The sequence below is a fragment of the Nomascus leucogenys genome, chromosome 8 (assembly GCF_006542625.1).
Source record: "Nomascus leucogenys isolate Asia chromosome 8, Asia_NLE_v1, whole genome shotgun sequence".
NCBI classification, from domain to species: Eukaryota; Metazoa; Chordata; class Mammalia; order Primates; family Hylobatidae; genus Nomascus; species Nomascus leucogenys.
This window is the reverse complement of record NC_044388.1, coordinates 99293492-99309499: the sequence shown is the minus strand read 5'-3', so window position 1 is coordinate 99309499 and position 16008 is coordinate 99293492. Positions and strand designations below refer to the sequence as shown.

The 16008-nt window shown below is 36.8% G+C and overlaps 1 protein-coding gene across 7 annotated transcripts in view; it reads left to right on the top strand.

Moving 5' to 3' along the window:
* Nucleotides 1–16008, top strand: part of STRBP (spermatid perinuclear RNA binding protein) — a 160143-nt gene that overhangs the window by 94940 nt on the left and 49195 nt on the right. For all 7 annotated transcript variants that reach the window (XR_004031419.1, XR_004031418.1, XM_030817787.1 and 4 more), the window contains exons 4-8: nt 700–865; nt 4513–4657; nt 13710–13801; nt 14319–14414; nt 15561–15672. Coding sequence is in view for 5 of the 7 variants with exons in the window: in XM_030817787.1 (XP_030673647.1) it covers nt 700–865; nt 4513–4657; nt 13710–13801; nt 14319–14414; nt 15561–15672 (611 nt within the window). In the remaining 2 variants the exon portion in view is untranslated. The remainder of the gene's footprint in view (nt 1–699; nt 866–4512; nt 4658–13709; nt 13802–14318; nt 14415–15560; nt 15673–16008) is intronic.

The following is a 16008-nucleotide window of genomic DNA, read 5'->3' as shown; positions in this document are numbered from 1 at the left end:
AGATTTCTGTGCTGATGTTCTTTCTCAATATACAGTGGTATTCATGTTCCTCCCAAATTGCCTAATTACTACTAAAACGGGAGGAAGTTTATTTTTATTTTTTGAGACAGGGTCTCATTCTGTCGCCCAGGCTGGAGTGCAGTGGTGCAAACATGGTTCAGTGCAGCCTCAACCTCCTGGGCTCAAACAGTCCTCTCTCCATTGCTTCCTGAATAGCTGGCACTACAGGTGCATGCCACTGCACCTGGCTAATTGTTTTACATTTTTTGTGGTGACAGGGTGTTACTGTGTTGCCCAGATTGGTCTTGAACTACTGGGCTCAAATGATCCTCCTGCCTTTACCTCCCAAAGTGTTGGGATTACAGGCATGAGCCACTGCACCTGGCCAGAAGGAAATTTAAAAAGAACAATTTGAAAAAATACTTAAGAGAATACAGTATTTTTGAGTTTTCTTAAGCAATATAAATGTAGTAAAGAATTACAAGATCTATAGTATAAAATACATTCCCCATTGACTCCTTGAGGGAAGATAGATACTTTATAAGCCTCAAATCTGAGACTTAATTTTGTAGATACTTGGATGTCTGGATTTACATACTCCCTTATCAGTTCATAAGGGTATTCAGGAAGCCAAGTGATGATTAAGTTATAATTTGGGAAATAGGTTGTGAAAGTAATCATGCAGACTTTTATTTTTAGGGATCAAGGTGGTCGGACATTGTGTGGTGTAATGAGGATTGGCCTGGTTGCAAAAGGCTTGCTGATTAAAGATGATATGGACTTGGAGCTGGTTTTAATGTGCAAAGACAAACCCACAGAGACCCTGTTAAATACAGTCAAAGATAATCTTCCTATTCAGATTCAGGTGAGTACAGTTTAACTGCACCTCTAGGTGAATTTGTGAAAAGGTGAAATAGGTAGTGACTCTGAAAAAGTTATTAACCAGAATTGCTAATAGCTAATAGGATAGACACAGACAAAATGAGTACTGCTACTCTGGGTCAAAGACTAATTCATCACAGTTAAAGCAAACTTCTGGTGATTTGTACTCAGGATATATTTATCAAATTAAGATGGCCATTAAGGTACCATCTTAAACTTTTCCATTGTATCTTGCTGAGAATCTTCATTTTTTCCAGACTATGTCTCACCATTATAAAGTTCTTTGAAGGGTTGGTATAATGCAGAAAATAATTGGAAGGTTGAAAACAGCTTAGACTAGATACTTTCTAGAGACTAAGAGACTTTCTTATCAACGAGAGACTTTCATAGATACTAATTTTTAAAACTGAAGACTCAGTTAATTTGCCAACTCTTTGTTCTGTTAATGGGAAATCACTGTTCATTTCTTGTCTCCAAACCTTCTTTATACTGGGATGCATTTAGAAAAATATGATGTTGGCATGTTCCCTGGAGGATGCTGCTGAAGGCTGAAGGCTCCTCAGGGATGAAGGTAACCATTCTGGGGTTCTGGTCATTCTAGGACCTGCCCTGCCAGCCTACCCCAAGGACTCATTGCATCACTGATTGGGAGTCTGTGATCATCTTCAGTTTCAGATGCATATTGTCTGTGGTCCAATTAAATTACAGCTTTTGATAATTTTATATTAGTTTGTCTTCATATCAATGTCACAGAAATAGATGTTGGCCCATAAGTCCAAACTTGGTAATTGTTGAATGGTCCCCTCCACCACTCACTTTTTAAAATTTAGTTTCTTTTATTTGTATATCTTTTAAAAGGGGTCTTTTTTTCAAGATGTATGAATTCTAAGTTTGTTTTTATTAGCTTTGTTACTAGATCATTTTCTTTCATATTCACCAACTGACCCTCAAAACCATCTCTGATTTTTTAGTACTATTCTTGACACTCAAATTTATTTTACTGATTGGCACATTCTCCTGTATTAATTTTGGGGACACTATTTTATCATTTTGTCTTAATATATGGTTTTTAAAGTGACAGAATGTACTTGGCTTTTCCACTTTCAATTCTGATGGAGAAACATTTTCTGGTCTTTCATAGGGTTGAATCTATTTACCTTTCCCTCCCTTTTAAAAAAATCCTTTTGTGATCATTTGGAGGAAGGACAGTGGAATATAGCTTTATGTATTAAGCATGGAATAAAGCTTTACGAAGTGGAAAGCTCATTAATGGGCTTTCTGGCTAACTATACTTGTAGTTTATTAGAATATTAATAAAGTTCCCATTTCAATTTTTTATGTTGTTTTAGAATTTAATCTGTATTTCTGCTGTTAGTATAGTAAACATCGTTACTCTTACATCTAGAATTATCAGAATCAGACATACTAGTGGCTTTTTCACCCACCTCACCCCCTTTCTGTTCCTTTCATGAATCTTGTTTCTTATGAGAATGATCATATTCCTCATCCTCAGATGTTGCAGCATTGAAAACGGGTTGAGAACCAGTGCAATAGTAAATCGGAGTTTTTATTCAGAAAATCCATCACATCTCTCCTGTTTTGAAGATACAGAAGATTGGTCCAAGCTTTAGTTGGCATTGTTAGAGCTTTCTCTGTGCAGATCACAGCTTTGTGAACTCCACATTGTTTCTGTCTTGAGTGAGGGTCTTTATTTATGAGCATTGCAGTTTAAAAATGTTCTTGTCTAGTTAGCAAGTATTCAAAGGGGTTACCCTGGAGGGTATACAGGGTATACAAACCATCTCAAATTTTAGGAGACTGAAGCTTTTTAGGCTAAAGAAGACTAAAAAAGATATAAATATCTTTAGGTCTTCGAAATGCTATCTGGCAGAAGGTAAAAGAGGTGTGAATTCTTAAGACTACTGGTGGAAATTAGGAGAAGTATCTTTCAATTTAACATAGCCAATAGATTTCTCCAACAATAAATCTATGTTTGGGTAAAGATACATTTTCTTGTAAAATGGGGATGATGATTGTACACTAATCTCAGATTAAAATATATACATGTACACACATGCCCACATATATACACATATGTGCACGTGTATTGTTACTAATAATATTCATGAAATTATTTTAAGTGTGACTTTTACAATTAAACCTTTCTCCCTGAGCACCCTCCGCCCCTCCTGCCCTTCCCAGTTTTCATGGTGTTTGTGTGGAAAACCAGTCTCTGATATGATATTATTTTCTTATGGACCAAAAATCTTTTTCCCAAGCACTTAACATAGCTAAACTTTAAGTTATCTAAGTACCTTAGTTAGCTGAGGTTATACCTTACCTTTTCTCTTCATATTCTTTCCTAGGATGCTTTTAGAACTTCTTTGAGCAAAGGAGGAAGAGGATGACCAAAACCAGAAATCACTTAAAATTAGTCTAGCACAAAATGCATATTATGTTTATTATTTTGGGTGTGTCTTATGGTGATCGACATGCATAATTGAAAAATGAAGTTCAATTTATTCTTTGATAGACATCTTTAATGCTCTTTTAGTGACAAAATGAATGTGAGCTGTTTTTTTGCAGTTTCTTTATATTCTGGTTCTTTTATTTACTGTATGGCCTTTCCCTTCCTTGGCTTCCTCTATTCAAAAGCAGGATAATGAGTTTTCCCTTTCCTACTTTTTTGGGATCGTTTAATGGTAAAATGCTATTTTTACGTAAGTGACTTTGAATTCTTTTAATACACACTGATGAGCAGGAACTTGATAGTGTCCCCATTCAGCCTGGCTACTGTATGTCAGATAATAGACACTAAATTTCACCATTAAGAAAAAAAAGCCCTGTGTAACTTATTAAATCATATATTTAATGTATAATAATATATTAAGCATAACTTAATATATAATTCTGATCAGGTGATTATTTTGTGGGAGGCCCCTACCTAAATTGTATGTTTGTTTATATTTGTATGTTAAAAGAAGCAATGTAGGTTTTCTGTAGATGTCAGATGACTTGTCCCATAGTGGTAGGTCCCATTGGAAGATCTCTGAGACCTGTTGTCAAAGAAGGGAAGAAGTTACTTGTTTATACTCATTGTTTCCTCCTGGTCAGTGACTGTGCAGAGATACTTTTTCATTCATGCTTATTTGGTGCTCTTTAAAAAGCTCCATAATCTTATATTCATAAGTTTTTGCCAAGTAGGAGTTCCTGTTTAGGCTGTTCTACAAAAAGAGCTATTGTTTTGGAGAGCAGTCCCAGCTATTTCTTATTTTATAATAGTTCTCTGTAATAATTTTAAGAACAATAATTTACCATTTATCACATACTGATGCTATTGGCATTTTACTTTCAAATATTAGAATGGTTTTAAATATTATTTCATAATTGTATGGATGGTTGACATTGTGGTTGCCTTTTAAAGAATGGAGAAAGAGGGTTTTCTTGTAAGTTGGGAGGAGAGAAAAGTGTTATCCCCAGTAAAGAATTAGTTACAGGCTTTCTTTGCCCTTTGAGCACAGTAATATTAATAGTCAATAACATTTGAGAACTTGGTACAAGCATTCTTTTTTTTCTTTTGAGATTTCAGTCTAATTAACTGGGTGATTTTGAAATCTTGGTGACTTTCAGAAACTCACAGAAGAGAAATATCAAGTGGAACAATGTATAAATGAGGCATCTATTATAATTCGGAATACAAAAGAGCCCACGCTAACTTTGAAGGTGATACTTACCTCACCTCTAATTAGGGACGAATTGGAGAAGAAGGATGGAGGTACACATGTATATTTGTTGTTGTTGTTTGTTTTCTTCATATAAAAGCTATGTTAACAATGTTTTATGGATTTAGGAAATAACAGCCTTCATTTGTTTTATGCCACTCTATTTAATAGTATTTTAAATGGCTTTGTTTCTACATAATCAGTATATTTTGCAAAAATGTATGAATTCAAAATATAAAATGTTATTTCAAAAACCTGTGCTTGTCTTATTGGTTTTAACTCTGCTTTAATTTTTATACCATTTGCTGTTCTGTTTTACTTTGTCTAGTATTGCGTTAAGTTATTGGTATCAGCCAACTTATTCTATGTATTTTGGCTTAATGGTCAGATTTCAGGATTAAATGTGGCCCAGAACAGAATTGTTTTCAAATTTACTCATTGTTCCACAATTACGTGCATCCTGGTTGGGCATGGTGGCTCATGCCTGTAATCCCAGCACTTTGGGAGGCCAAGGTGGGTGGATTGCTTGAGGCCAGGAGTTCGAGACCAACCTGGGCAACTTGGTGAAACACTGTCTCTAATGAAAATACAAAAAAATTAGCCAGGCGTGGTGGTGGGTGCCTGTAATCCCAGCTACTCGGGAGGCTGAGACATGAGAATTGCTTGAACGCAGGAGGTGGAGGTTACAGTGAGCTGAGATCACGACACTGCACTCCAGCCTGGGTGACAGAGCAAGACTCTGCCAAAAAAAAAAAAAAAAACTTGCATCATATTGCTCTTGACTTCTAATAGCTATATAATCTCATAAGATTTGTGCTTGTCTGTGTCTAAATTTGTTTTATAGTATAAGGGATGGAAATTGGGGGATTGAATTTTTTTAATGGATAATGTTTAGTAAATTTTTTTTTTTTTTTTTTTTTGAGACGGAGTCTCGCTCTATTGCCCAGGCTGGAGTGCAGTGGCGCAGTCTTGGCTCACTGCAAGCTCCGCCTCCCAGGTTCACGCCATTCTCCTGCCTCAGCCTCTCCGAGTAGCTGGGACTACAGGCGCCCGCCACCACGCCTGGCTAATTTTTTGTATTTTTAATAGAGACGGGGTTTCACTGTGGTCTCGATCTCCTGACCTCGTGATCCGCCCGCCTCGGCCTCCCAAAGTGCTGGGATTACAAGCGTGAGCCACCGCGCCCGGCGTAAGTTTTTTTTTAGGAGGTTTGTGACCCTGTTAACACTTTGAATATGATTTATGTAAGAATCATGCTTTAAACTAACTTTCTTCTGAAGTGAAGAAGAATTGCTGTCTGGCAGTGTCATCCTCATAAAAGTAGAGAAATCTATTCAGTTATTGGTAGTTTTGAGAAGTTCATGATGGAATTGTGGTGGGCTTCTTTTTCTGATGTTTTTATCCTGTCAAGTTAGCTTGTTTCTGCCTCTCATTCCCTAGAAACTTGCCTGGTGGTATTTCTCCTGTGTCAAACTTTTGACCAACTGGCCACTCTGTCATGACAATTTAGAGGCATTGCAGCCTATCTGGGCCAGTGGGGACTCCCTGTTGCTATTTTTCATCACCAGACTTTCAACCAAGTCCCATTGCTTAACTCCTTTACCTGAGATACCAGTGCTGCAGTAAATATTGGTCAGTTTCTTAGTTTATTTCAACTTGGTGATAAGGGTAGAGAAAAAGATACCAGTAAGTTGGAGTTTTAATTTTTGAGAGACATGACTCAGAATCACTTAAAGTAAAAGTGATAGACTCTTTTTAAAGAAATGCTTTTTAGGATAACTAAAATCCTCTATATCATAACTCAACAAATATAAACCAGACACATTTATGAGTCATATTTTAAAATCAAAGGGCATCCAATCTATAATTGAGCTTATGCCTATGCATTAAAATTTTTTTGCTGTGTGTAGTATCTATAGCACCTCTGAAGAACCAATCTTAAATGGCTTAATTTTTTTAACAGCTTTACAGTTCACCATTAACTGTAGAACTATAAAATGATTTCTGAAGTGTCAAGATAAATGTTAATTCTGGTAAGATGTGTTCTACTTGACCCTCTAGTATAAAACCAACCATTTCTAAGTAGTGTTGTAATTGTAGGTATTATTTAAAATTATTTGAGTATAGGGAGATGAGAAAAAGACTGAAGTTGCCAAAGGCTAGGTTAATTACATGTTTGCTTGTATCTGTCAGCATCCCTTTCATTTCTTTTTTGAAAGTATTAAGGGAACATCAGTCATCTTTATTCCTTGGTTTTGTGTACTTATATGAGATTTTGTCATAGCTTTCAGTGATACCTTTAAACTTAGTCTGTTGCCTTTATAACTTTAACTTCTGTTTAGAGAAGCTGAAAACATTCTTAGTATATTGTATTCTTGCTAGAAACTATTATAGAATAGATTTTGTAATAAAGTAAGAGAGTCATAGTCTCTGTTCAAGGTGTTTGAGTTACTGAAGGATCCAAAGACCTCTATGAGCTGAATCTCATCAGCTTATACGGGATCAAGGAATCAGCTTTGATCTAATGTTTTGCACATCTTACTTCCTTTTTTTTTTGAATGGCAGAAACATTTGCTTTGCTGTCGTCCTTAACATCCCAGCCCTGTTGACTCACTTGATATCTTTTATAAGTTGCCCGGTTTTTCTAACCTGGGCTTTGTCAAAGACAATTTTTTATCTTTGCTACTGGTTTGCATATTCCTGGGCAACTTGGAGGATCTGATCTATAATTACGCACTTCAGACCTGGGCTGTACCATTCTGTTTTCTCACACTAGACAGCTCCTCATCCCCTTGATGCAATTCTTTTCATCTGCATGGGATAAAAGCACAAGATTCATTCAGGTCCCAGGAATTTGTGGGGCTGAAAGTTATCCTTTTTTCTCCTAATTTATACGTTTTTTTTTTTCTCAGCGTTAAAAAAACATCCATTGTAACTTTTTTCTTGGAGACATTTTCCTGTAGTATCTCAACTTCCCTTCACCTACCCCCACCCAAACAAACTGTTCACAATACATACACACCTCACATCTTTCTTTTCTCTCTCTTAACTTGCCACATATTTGGGTAAAATCTAAAAAAGAAAAAAAAAGAATGGTTGAGAGCAGACAGAACCAGAGGACTGGGGCGTGAAACTTATTTCCTCAGGATTGTGCAGTGGATCTAACTACCTACTCCTTTCAAATCACGATTTACATTTTAAATTGCTATAATAATACAGAGTGAATCTCTTTGGTATTGTTTACTGTTTCATAGGTAAGTTTCCTCCTATGTTTTCCGTCTTCTTTCTGGATTCTAACCCTTTACTTGAAGGCCCTGTAGAATAACCATATCCCCATTACTACGTTTCCTGCTAATGAAGGCATAGAAGCACAGATCTTGGTGTGCAGTCTTTCGTTTGGCTTGTTTGTTGTTTGTTGTTGTTGTTGTTGTTGTTGGAGACAGTCTTGCTTTGTTGCCCAGGCTGGAGTGCAGTGGCATGATCTCAGCTCATTGCAACCTCTGCCTCCTGTGCCTCAGCCCCCTGAGTAGCTGAGACTATAGGTGCATGCCACCATGCCCGGCAAATTTTTTGTATTTTAGTAGAGACGAGGTTTTGCCATGTTGCCCAGGCTGGCCTCGAACTCCTGAGCTCAGGCAATTTGCGCGCCTCAGCCTCCCAAACTGCTAGGTGTGAGCCAGTGCCCCTGGTCTTATTTGACTCTTAACTCCATTAGTTGCTATTGCTGTGTGACCTTGGGTAGGTTTCCTCATTTTAAATTATGGATTATAAATACCTTAGAAAGTTGTTTAAAGTGAGAGAATTTATGTAATGTGACTTGTACAATAACTGGCACAAAGTAGTTGCTCAGTAAATAGTAGTAGTCAACTTATTGAATGCACCTACTCAAACTGCCTTAACAGTGAAAATAATGTGCACATGGTAGGTCAAAAGAAGTCAACCCAAGCACAGTTAAACTCTTAAACACCCAGTGATGTGTAGTATTAGAATCAGTATATTGATTTATGCAGTGCTAATAATAAAAACCTAGTATATTGTATAGCTTATAATTCAGGTGTCTTTTTGCCTGTCCTTTATCCTTAGCACCTCTAAGGGTACCTAATACATAGTAGATGATTTTTTAAAAAGCCCTATTAATCTGTTAAGTGAATTAACATAGCATATTGTCTGATTAAATAGGACTCTCCAGTGTGTAAGAAGTATTAATGGGCATCTCATAGCTCAAGTAATACATATTGGAGATTAATCTCTGTTAAGATATTTTTATAACCTACCATGTGATAAGCACTTCCTCATATGCGATTTATTTTAAAAGCCCTCACATGGCCCTATGGGGTAGCTGATTGCCATTTTATAAATGAGGAAAATCTTACATTTTACCCAGCTCTCCTGGCTCTACGTCTAGTATGCAGGCCACTTCCCATTATTGTCTAGGATTACTGCATGAGTGGTTAGGCTGATCTGGTGATTCTGAGCTTCACACACAGTCTCAATTTCTTTTGGTGCTTGTGATTTTAAATTAGAAATATATTTGCTATTGAAGGGGGTGATAAATTATCTGCTTATTTATAATGCAATTTGAAACCAGGTGAATAAGGAAACTACAGAGACACTTGTGGCTTAGACTAAGACACACCTCTCTCCTCAGTACTGGGGTGGATTTTCAGGGACTGTCAGAGAAGTTGCCTCAGAGTCCCTTCATATTGGTGCCAGTGTGAACTCGCCCGTCTTGGCAGAAATTCACTAGCATGTGTCTTGCCAGGGTCAAGGCAGTAGGTTTTACAGTACAGCCATCACAGCTGTGATGATAATGATGCAACAGGCTTTATTTTCCTGTCTTCCCTAGTTTCTGGATCTACGTTATCCAGGGCAAACTTTTTTTTTTTTTTTTTTTTGAGGTGGAGTCTCGCTTTGTCTCCAGGCTGGAGTGCAGTGGTGTGATCTCAGCTCACTGCAATGTCCGCCTCCCGGGTTCAAGCGATTCTTCTGCCTCAGCCTCCTGAATAGCTGGGACTACAGGCACCGGCCACCACACCCAGCTAATTTTTATGTTTTCAGTAGAGACGGGGGTTTCACCATGTTGGCCAGGATGATCTCGATCTTTTGACCTTATGATCTGCCTGCCTCGGCCTCCCAAAGTGCTAGGATTACAGGTGTGAGCCGCCACGCCCGATCAATCCAGGGCAAACTTTTAGGCACTGTCTTTCCCGTGGCAGACTGCCACTGAAGAAAAGTCATACCGACTGACATTAGTCACATAAATTAGGAGAACAGTGCTCTCTCTGTTCTACCTTATTGCTACATTTACCTGTTTATATTATTATGTGCCTGTGTTTTGCATGGACAGTGGTTTGGGGCATGTCTTCTCCCCAGAAAGCTTCAAGGAATTGAGAGAGAAGGGGCTGCCAGGATATTCTTAGGCTAATTAGAAAGTTCTGTCAGCATAGACTTAGTAGCTCAGTTTCATCCTGATTGTCAAGGAGCCCGTCATGATACTGAGCTCAATTATTTTAACTTTGAAGAGCCTAGGTTCCAGACATATAACTCCTGTTTAATGCAATCATGTTTTGTTTTTTTTGGCGGCCCCATCTCCAGGCTAGTGTTTTGTTAACAGGGACAGATAGCTAGCTTGCATGTAAGGCATTGAGAGAAACTGACCAACATTTCCTGTAGTATGGTGTGATTCTGGTCACTGATTTAACCTCTAACCAAATGAACGTGGTTAGGCATAATAGACTTTCTAGTGCTTCCATTGCCAGAATGTTGTATGTACCTTCATGCCCTGATGCTATGTTACTGAGTAATAGATTTTCTTAAAAGCTGTATTTCTGGCCGGGTGCGGTGGCTCACACCTGTAATTGCAGCACTTCTGGGAGGCTGAGGCGAGCAGATCACCTGAGGTCAGGAGTTCGAGACCAGTCTGGCCAACATGGTGAAACCCCATCTCTACTAAAAATAACAAAAATTAGCAGGGCATGGTGGCATGCACCTGTAGTCCCAGCTATTCGGGAGGCCAAGGCATGGGAATTGCTTGAGCCTGGGAGGCGGAGGTTGCAGTGAGCCGAGATCATGCCACTGCACTCCAGCCTGGGCGACAGAGTGAGATTCGGTCTCAAAAAACAAAACAAAACAAAACAAAAAACAAAAAAACGCTATATTTCTTTGCTTTTGGCATTTTTGTCACCTTCCAACTCCTGCCTCCCATGCTGTTTCTCATCTGTTTCACTGGTCATTCTAGGAGATAATGAAATGGCTCACAGTTCTATTGTTTCTAATTAAGAACTCCAAGATGTGTTATCAGGAAAGTTTTGACCCTCCTCAAAATTTAAACGCCTACATTAAAGTTCAGAAATATTAAACTTGAGGTTCTGCTACCAGGGGTAGCAGTGTTTTCCCAGCAGCAGCTTTGCGATTGCCACATTAAATGAAGTTTTTTCAAAGGAATGAAAACATACATAAAACTGTGTATTATTAATTATATAAAGGAAACAGGCAATCTATGCTTATAAATAGCACTGTACTACCATATGAATTTATATTGTTTTAATATTAAGAACTTTGAAAAAGATAAAATGAGATGAATTATTATATCTCCTCTACTGTTTTCTACCTCCTGAATATTGAAGCCATTTTGGATCTTTTGATTTTCTGACTATCAGAGCATGAAGAAACATGGTCATTCTGATGGTGATGGAAAAGGGAACCTGGTGCAAGTCTTCTGTTCAGTGCCTGTCCCTTTCATCTCTTTTTCGTAGAATCTGTTGTCTTCAAATGTTGACTGTCTGTAGCAAGCCAATGTCTCAGTTTTCTAAAATAAGAGTTTGTGATTACAATCTGACTTTGGGATGAAATAATTTATCAAAATATTTTTGCCATTGTCTCCCATTAAAAATATCTGTGTTACAATCAGAGTAAGATGCTAATTACAAGCTCTGATCCCTGGATGAAAGTATTAGAAAGTACAGGGAGAATTTTGGCTTGCCTTGCCTTTTCCTATCCTCTGCCTTACTTCCCTCTTCCATTGTCTCCCTCTTCCTGACATTCCCACTTGGTAAGATGATGGAATAAAATTTAGCTTGTCATAGTATTCATTTAAAAACTGATGTCTTAAAAAATAAGGTCCATACTATTTATTGGGATTACATTACTTAGCAGTCAGTCAACCTTTGTTATGTCTAACTTTTAAGAGATTCTAAACATTCATTTACAGTAGTTTGTTTTATCTGATATGTGAGCTTTACACAGATGCTTGTATTGACCACAGTTAAGCATTTTGACATAGAAATATTAAAATGAGCTACTTGTATATTTTGCATCACTATAAAGACAAAATTGAGCTATATCACCTATGAAATGAATACCCGTGGTACATTTGTTTATATTTATAAATCAGAGTAATAATCCTTTTTGAGGCTTCCCATTTTATGAGTAAAAGGGAGTAATGAAACACTGTATTCTGATTCTGTTAGCAGTGGTTAACGGGAAACAATGCAAATAACTGGTGTAGAGCTCACCTGGTCAGAAAATAAGTGTGTAGCACTTCAGCCTTTACAGTGTCATGGCCAGTAAAGAGAACCACAGTTCTTCCTTTAATAAATTTGTCTTTTATTGGCATTATGCCTTTTTTAATGACATTTCATCAGTTAGAATAAACATTGGCTGGGTGTGGTGGCTCACATCTGTAGTTGCAGCATTTTGGGAGGCCAAGGCAGGCACATTGCTTGAGTCCAGGAGTTCAAGACCAGTCTGGGTAACATAGTGAGATCCCATATCTACAAAAAAATTAGCTGGGCATGGTGGCACATGCCTCTAGTCCCAGCTACTCAGGAGGGTGAGGTGGGAGGATCGCTTGAGCCTGGGAGGAGGAGGTTGCAGTGAGCTGAGATCGTGCCAGTACACTCCACCCTTGGTGACAGAGGAAGAAACTGTCTCAAAAAAAAAAAAGAAAGAAACCACAGACTAAACATTGTTGTAATAGGATCCTCTGATAACTGAAGAAATCAAAAAGTATCATTGTTCTTGTCTCCCATTTAGAAATATATACATTGTATTAGTTGGCCCACACAAATGCACTACCTCGATCCGATCTGTTACTATCATGATAAATGCTGGGAAGAAGTGTTAGTGGGCTGTCTTATATTTAAGAGAATTCTTAAAGAGAATGGTAAATCTGACTTAATTGTATTAAACAAAGAATTATTACTCAAGAAGCATTTGCATATTGTGTGCATTTATGTAATGTACCAATCCCAAAAGTTTAAAAGCCCACTTTTCAGTAGCTTAGAGGAGATAAATTTGGCTGTCTAAACTTGACTTTAGTATCATGTGACATCTTCTCAAATATGGGTATTTGCTGCTGTGGGCCATTTAATCCAACTTTAAATTATTAAGGCAAGCTGAATAGGCATCATTAAATAGTGTTACTTGTTGCTTTTTATTTTTAAAAGGCATATAAAACTTGAAATATAGTTCACTGTATTTTATATTTGTAATTTTAATAATTTTGGTTTAGAATAGGGAATTCCAAACTGTTACTTGAGTTCTCAATTATGGGGTGAAGTTTCTGTTAATGGTTATCTTGTTGAATGAGTTTATCTAGTGTAAAAAAATTGTCATCCTCAGTATATTCTCAGTATATCTCATTGATATGAGACATAATTGATTTCCAGTTTTCCTTAAAAATGGTTAGAGATCAAAATTTCTTCTGTTAAAAAAGTTGTTAATGCTATTGGCCCCAAATTTCCCTTCTTTGTACCCTGCCAAAGGAAAAAGTGCTATGTACTTATTTTGTGCCCTGTGATGTTGTACATACTTAATAAGATCCCAGATTGTAAGTAGCAGCTGTCATTGATTTGTTTACTGAATGAATTTTTCATGCTTCATTGTATTTGTGCACAGAACTACTCTGATGACTGTTTACTTAAATAATAATCATAGTGCACATAATTTTTTTAAAAAGCAACACAGCCAAATCAGGAAATTTTCTGGGAGTCTTATTAGTTCACTCAAATGCTGTTATTCTTTTTATTTTTTATTGTTTGATAATTTGATAGGAATCCCTTGGTCAAATTGTATCTGTCTCTCTTTATCCCATTTTACCGTTAGAAAATGTTTCGATGAAAGATCCTCCGGACTTATTGGACAGGCAGAAATGCCTGAACGCCTTGGCGTCTCTTCGACATGCCAAATGGTTTCAGGTTGGCTTTTTGTTACTATCTTATTGTTATTAAACTTTGTCCAAGTTTCATTTGGAACACCTGCCACTTAATTGGTTTCTGTGTACTACGTAAAATGAGGGGTCCTTTCTAGCTCATAGTGTGGTTGTTGGAGTAATTGAGTTAATTTAGATATGTGCCTAGTATAGCTTCTATAGTTTATGATGTTTTATTATATAATTCTTTTTGGCTTAGTATTCTGAATTTCAGATGGTTGCTTATAAAATCAAACATGAGTGAGAAAAGCTAAAGGTTAAATTAGGTAGTTGCCTGGAGTGGGGTTGCCATGAGACTACAAAATTAATTTTAATATTATGGTCGTTTTATTTTAAAAATGTACCTTTTTAAACCTTAATTTTACTACTTTTGATTGATTGATTTTTTTGGTTTGCCTGATAACTGATGAATAATTTGCTACTTAGTATTCACTTGAAAGAACCTGCCCAAAATGAAGAATAGATCTCAATAGGGATATCTGGAATCATTTTGTTTGTTTTAGGCAAGGGCAAATGGATTAAAATCATGTGTAATTGTCCTCCGCATTCTGCGTGATTTGTGCAACAGAGTCCCCACATGGGCACCATTGAAAGGATGGGTAAGTACTTAAATATGGCTAAAAGCAAATTTGGAAGCTGCAGCAGAGAAAATCCTATAGAAATGAGATGTTACTTTAAAATGGCTATCTCCTAAGTTAGCTAAGGCATGCATTGTGTATGTTTGCCATGAAAAAAAAATAAAGCATCTTTTTAAATGAATCCTTCTTTTGTGCATATAACTTGCCTCTTCTACCTCATTGTATCCATGTTACAGAGCTTGAAATATTTTTTTCTGACAAAAAGGTTTTATACCTTTTAGAAGTGAATGTTTTCTTACACTTGACTTTGCACTGGTGGTTAATCACTTAGTGTCCACCTGCTGCCCACAAAAGTCTCCTTGGCCGACCCACTTCTCTTTTGGTGCCCCCTTGCATTACCATGAAAATTACCCAATAGGCCGGTATAAGGATCCTATACCTCTGTAGCTTTCTCTTTGAGTGGAGACATTTACAAATACGTTCATGTTAGTAATTAAAGTCAGGCAAACAGTACACTTAACCCCATATGGATATCATTTATATATATTGTAAAATTGACTTAACTTGGAAATTATGCCTGCTCCAATCAAGACAACTTAAGAACATTATAATACAATTTAAATCCGTGAAAGATCATTTTATAAATGAATGTAGCAATGATTGACAAAATATCATGAGTTCTTAGTTTATTGAACATGGACATTTGGTTGTTTGTTTATTCTAATTGTAATACTTGAGACAGGCTGTCTGAAATGAAGTCTTATATTGAAATATTTGTGGTTTGTGTGCTTCCTAAGTGGGAGATAAGTGGGCTGGGTTTTGAACACTGGCTAGTTATTAGCTATTACTAACTTATATGAGGGCTTGTCAAGTCTTTGTTAAATGAATTAGAGACCATAGTTTCTTTAGTGATTCTTTCTAGGTAAATAAATATAAAGTTTTTGTTACAAAAATGTCTTCTGAAGATACAATCTTAAAATTGCTTGATTTAAAAACTCTTCCCAGGGTAAAGGTTGATAATCATGGGGAAAATGTTAAGTGGGCCCTAGATGTTAAATTGAATTTCACTCTTTGGCCTCCCTCTTAGATAGAAATGTTAGCTCACATTTAACTGGAATCCTTTTAACACTTGGTGCATGTACTAATGTGTAATTTAATATCTTCTAGCCACTAGAACTTATATGTGAAAAGTCTATAGGTACTTGTAATAGACCTTTGGGCGCTGGGGAGGCCTTGAGACGAGTAATGGAGTGTTTGGCATCTGGAATACTACTTCCTGGTAAGGGTTTCAAACTCTGGAAGCAGAAAAATCAGCAAATCTCAGTTTAGTTTATTTTTCTAAATATATGCTAAGTTTGTTCTCTACACAGGAAAATGATGCATAAGAGTTCTTTTGCTTGGAATTTTGACAACTAGAATGCCTGTTGGAAAAGTGCTATAAAACTCTTTCAATAATTATAATTTGTGTTTTATATGTACTAACATAAAGGGTACTAATAATATATTGTGTCTGCTTTGAATTTGCTTTACGTCGAACTCTGAATTTGAAATTGCAGATGTTTAGTTAAAATGTATGAAATTCATTCTGTTTGTAGTCTGGTTTTAAATTTGGAAA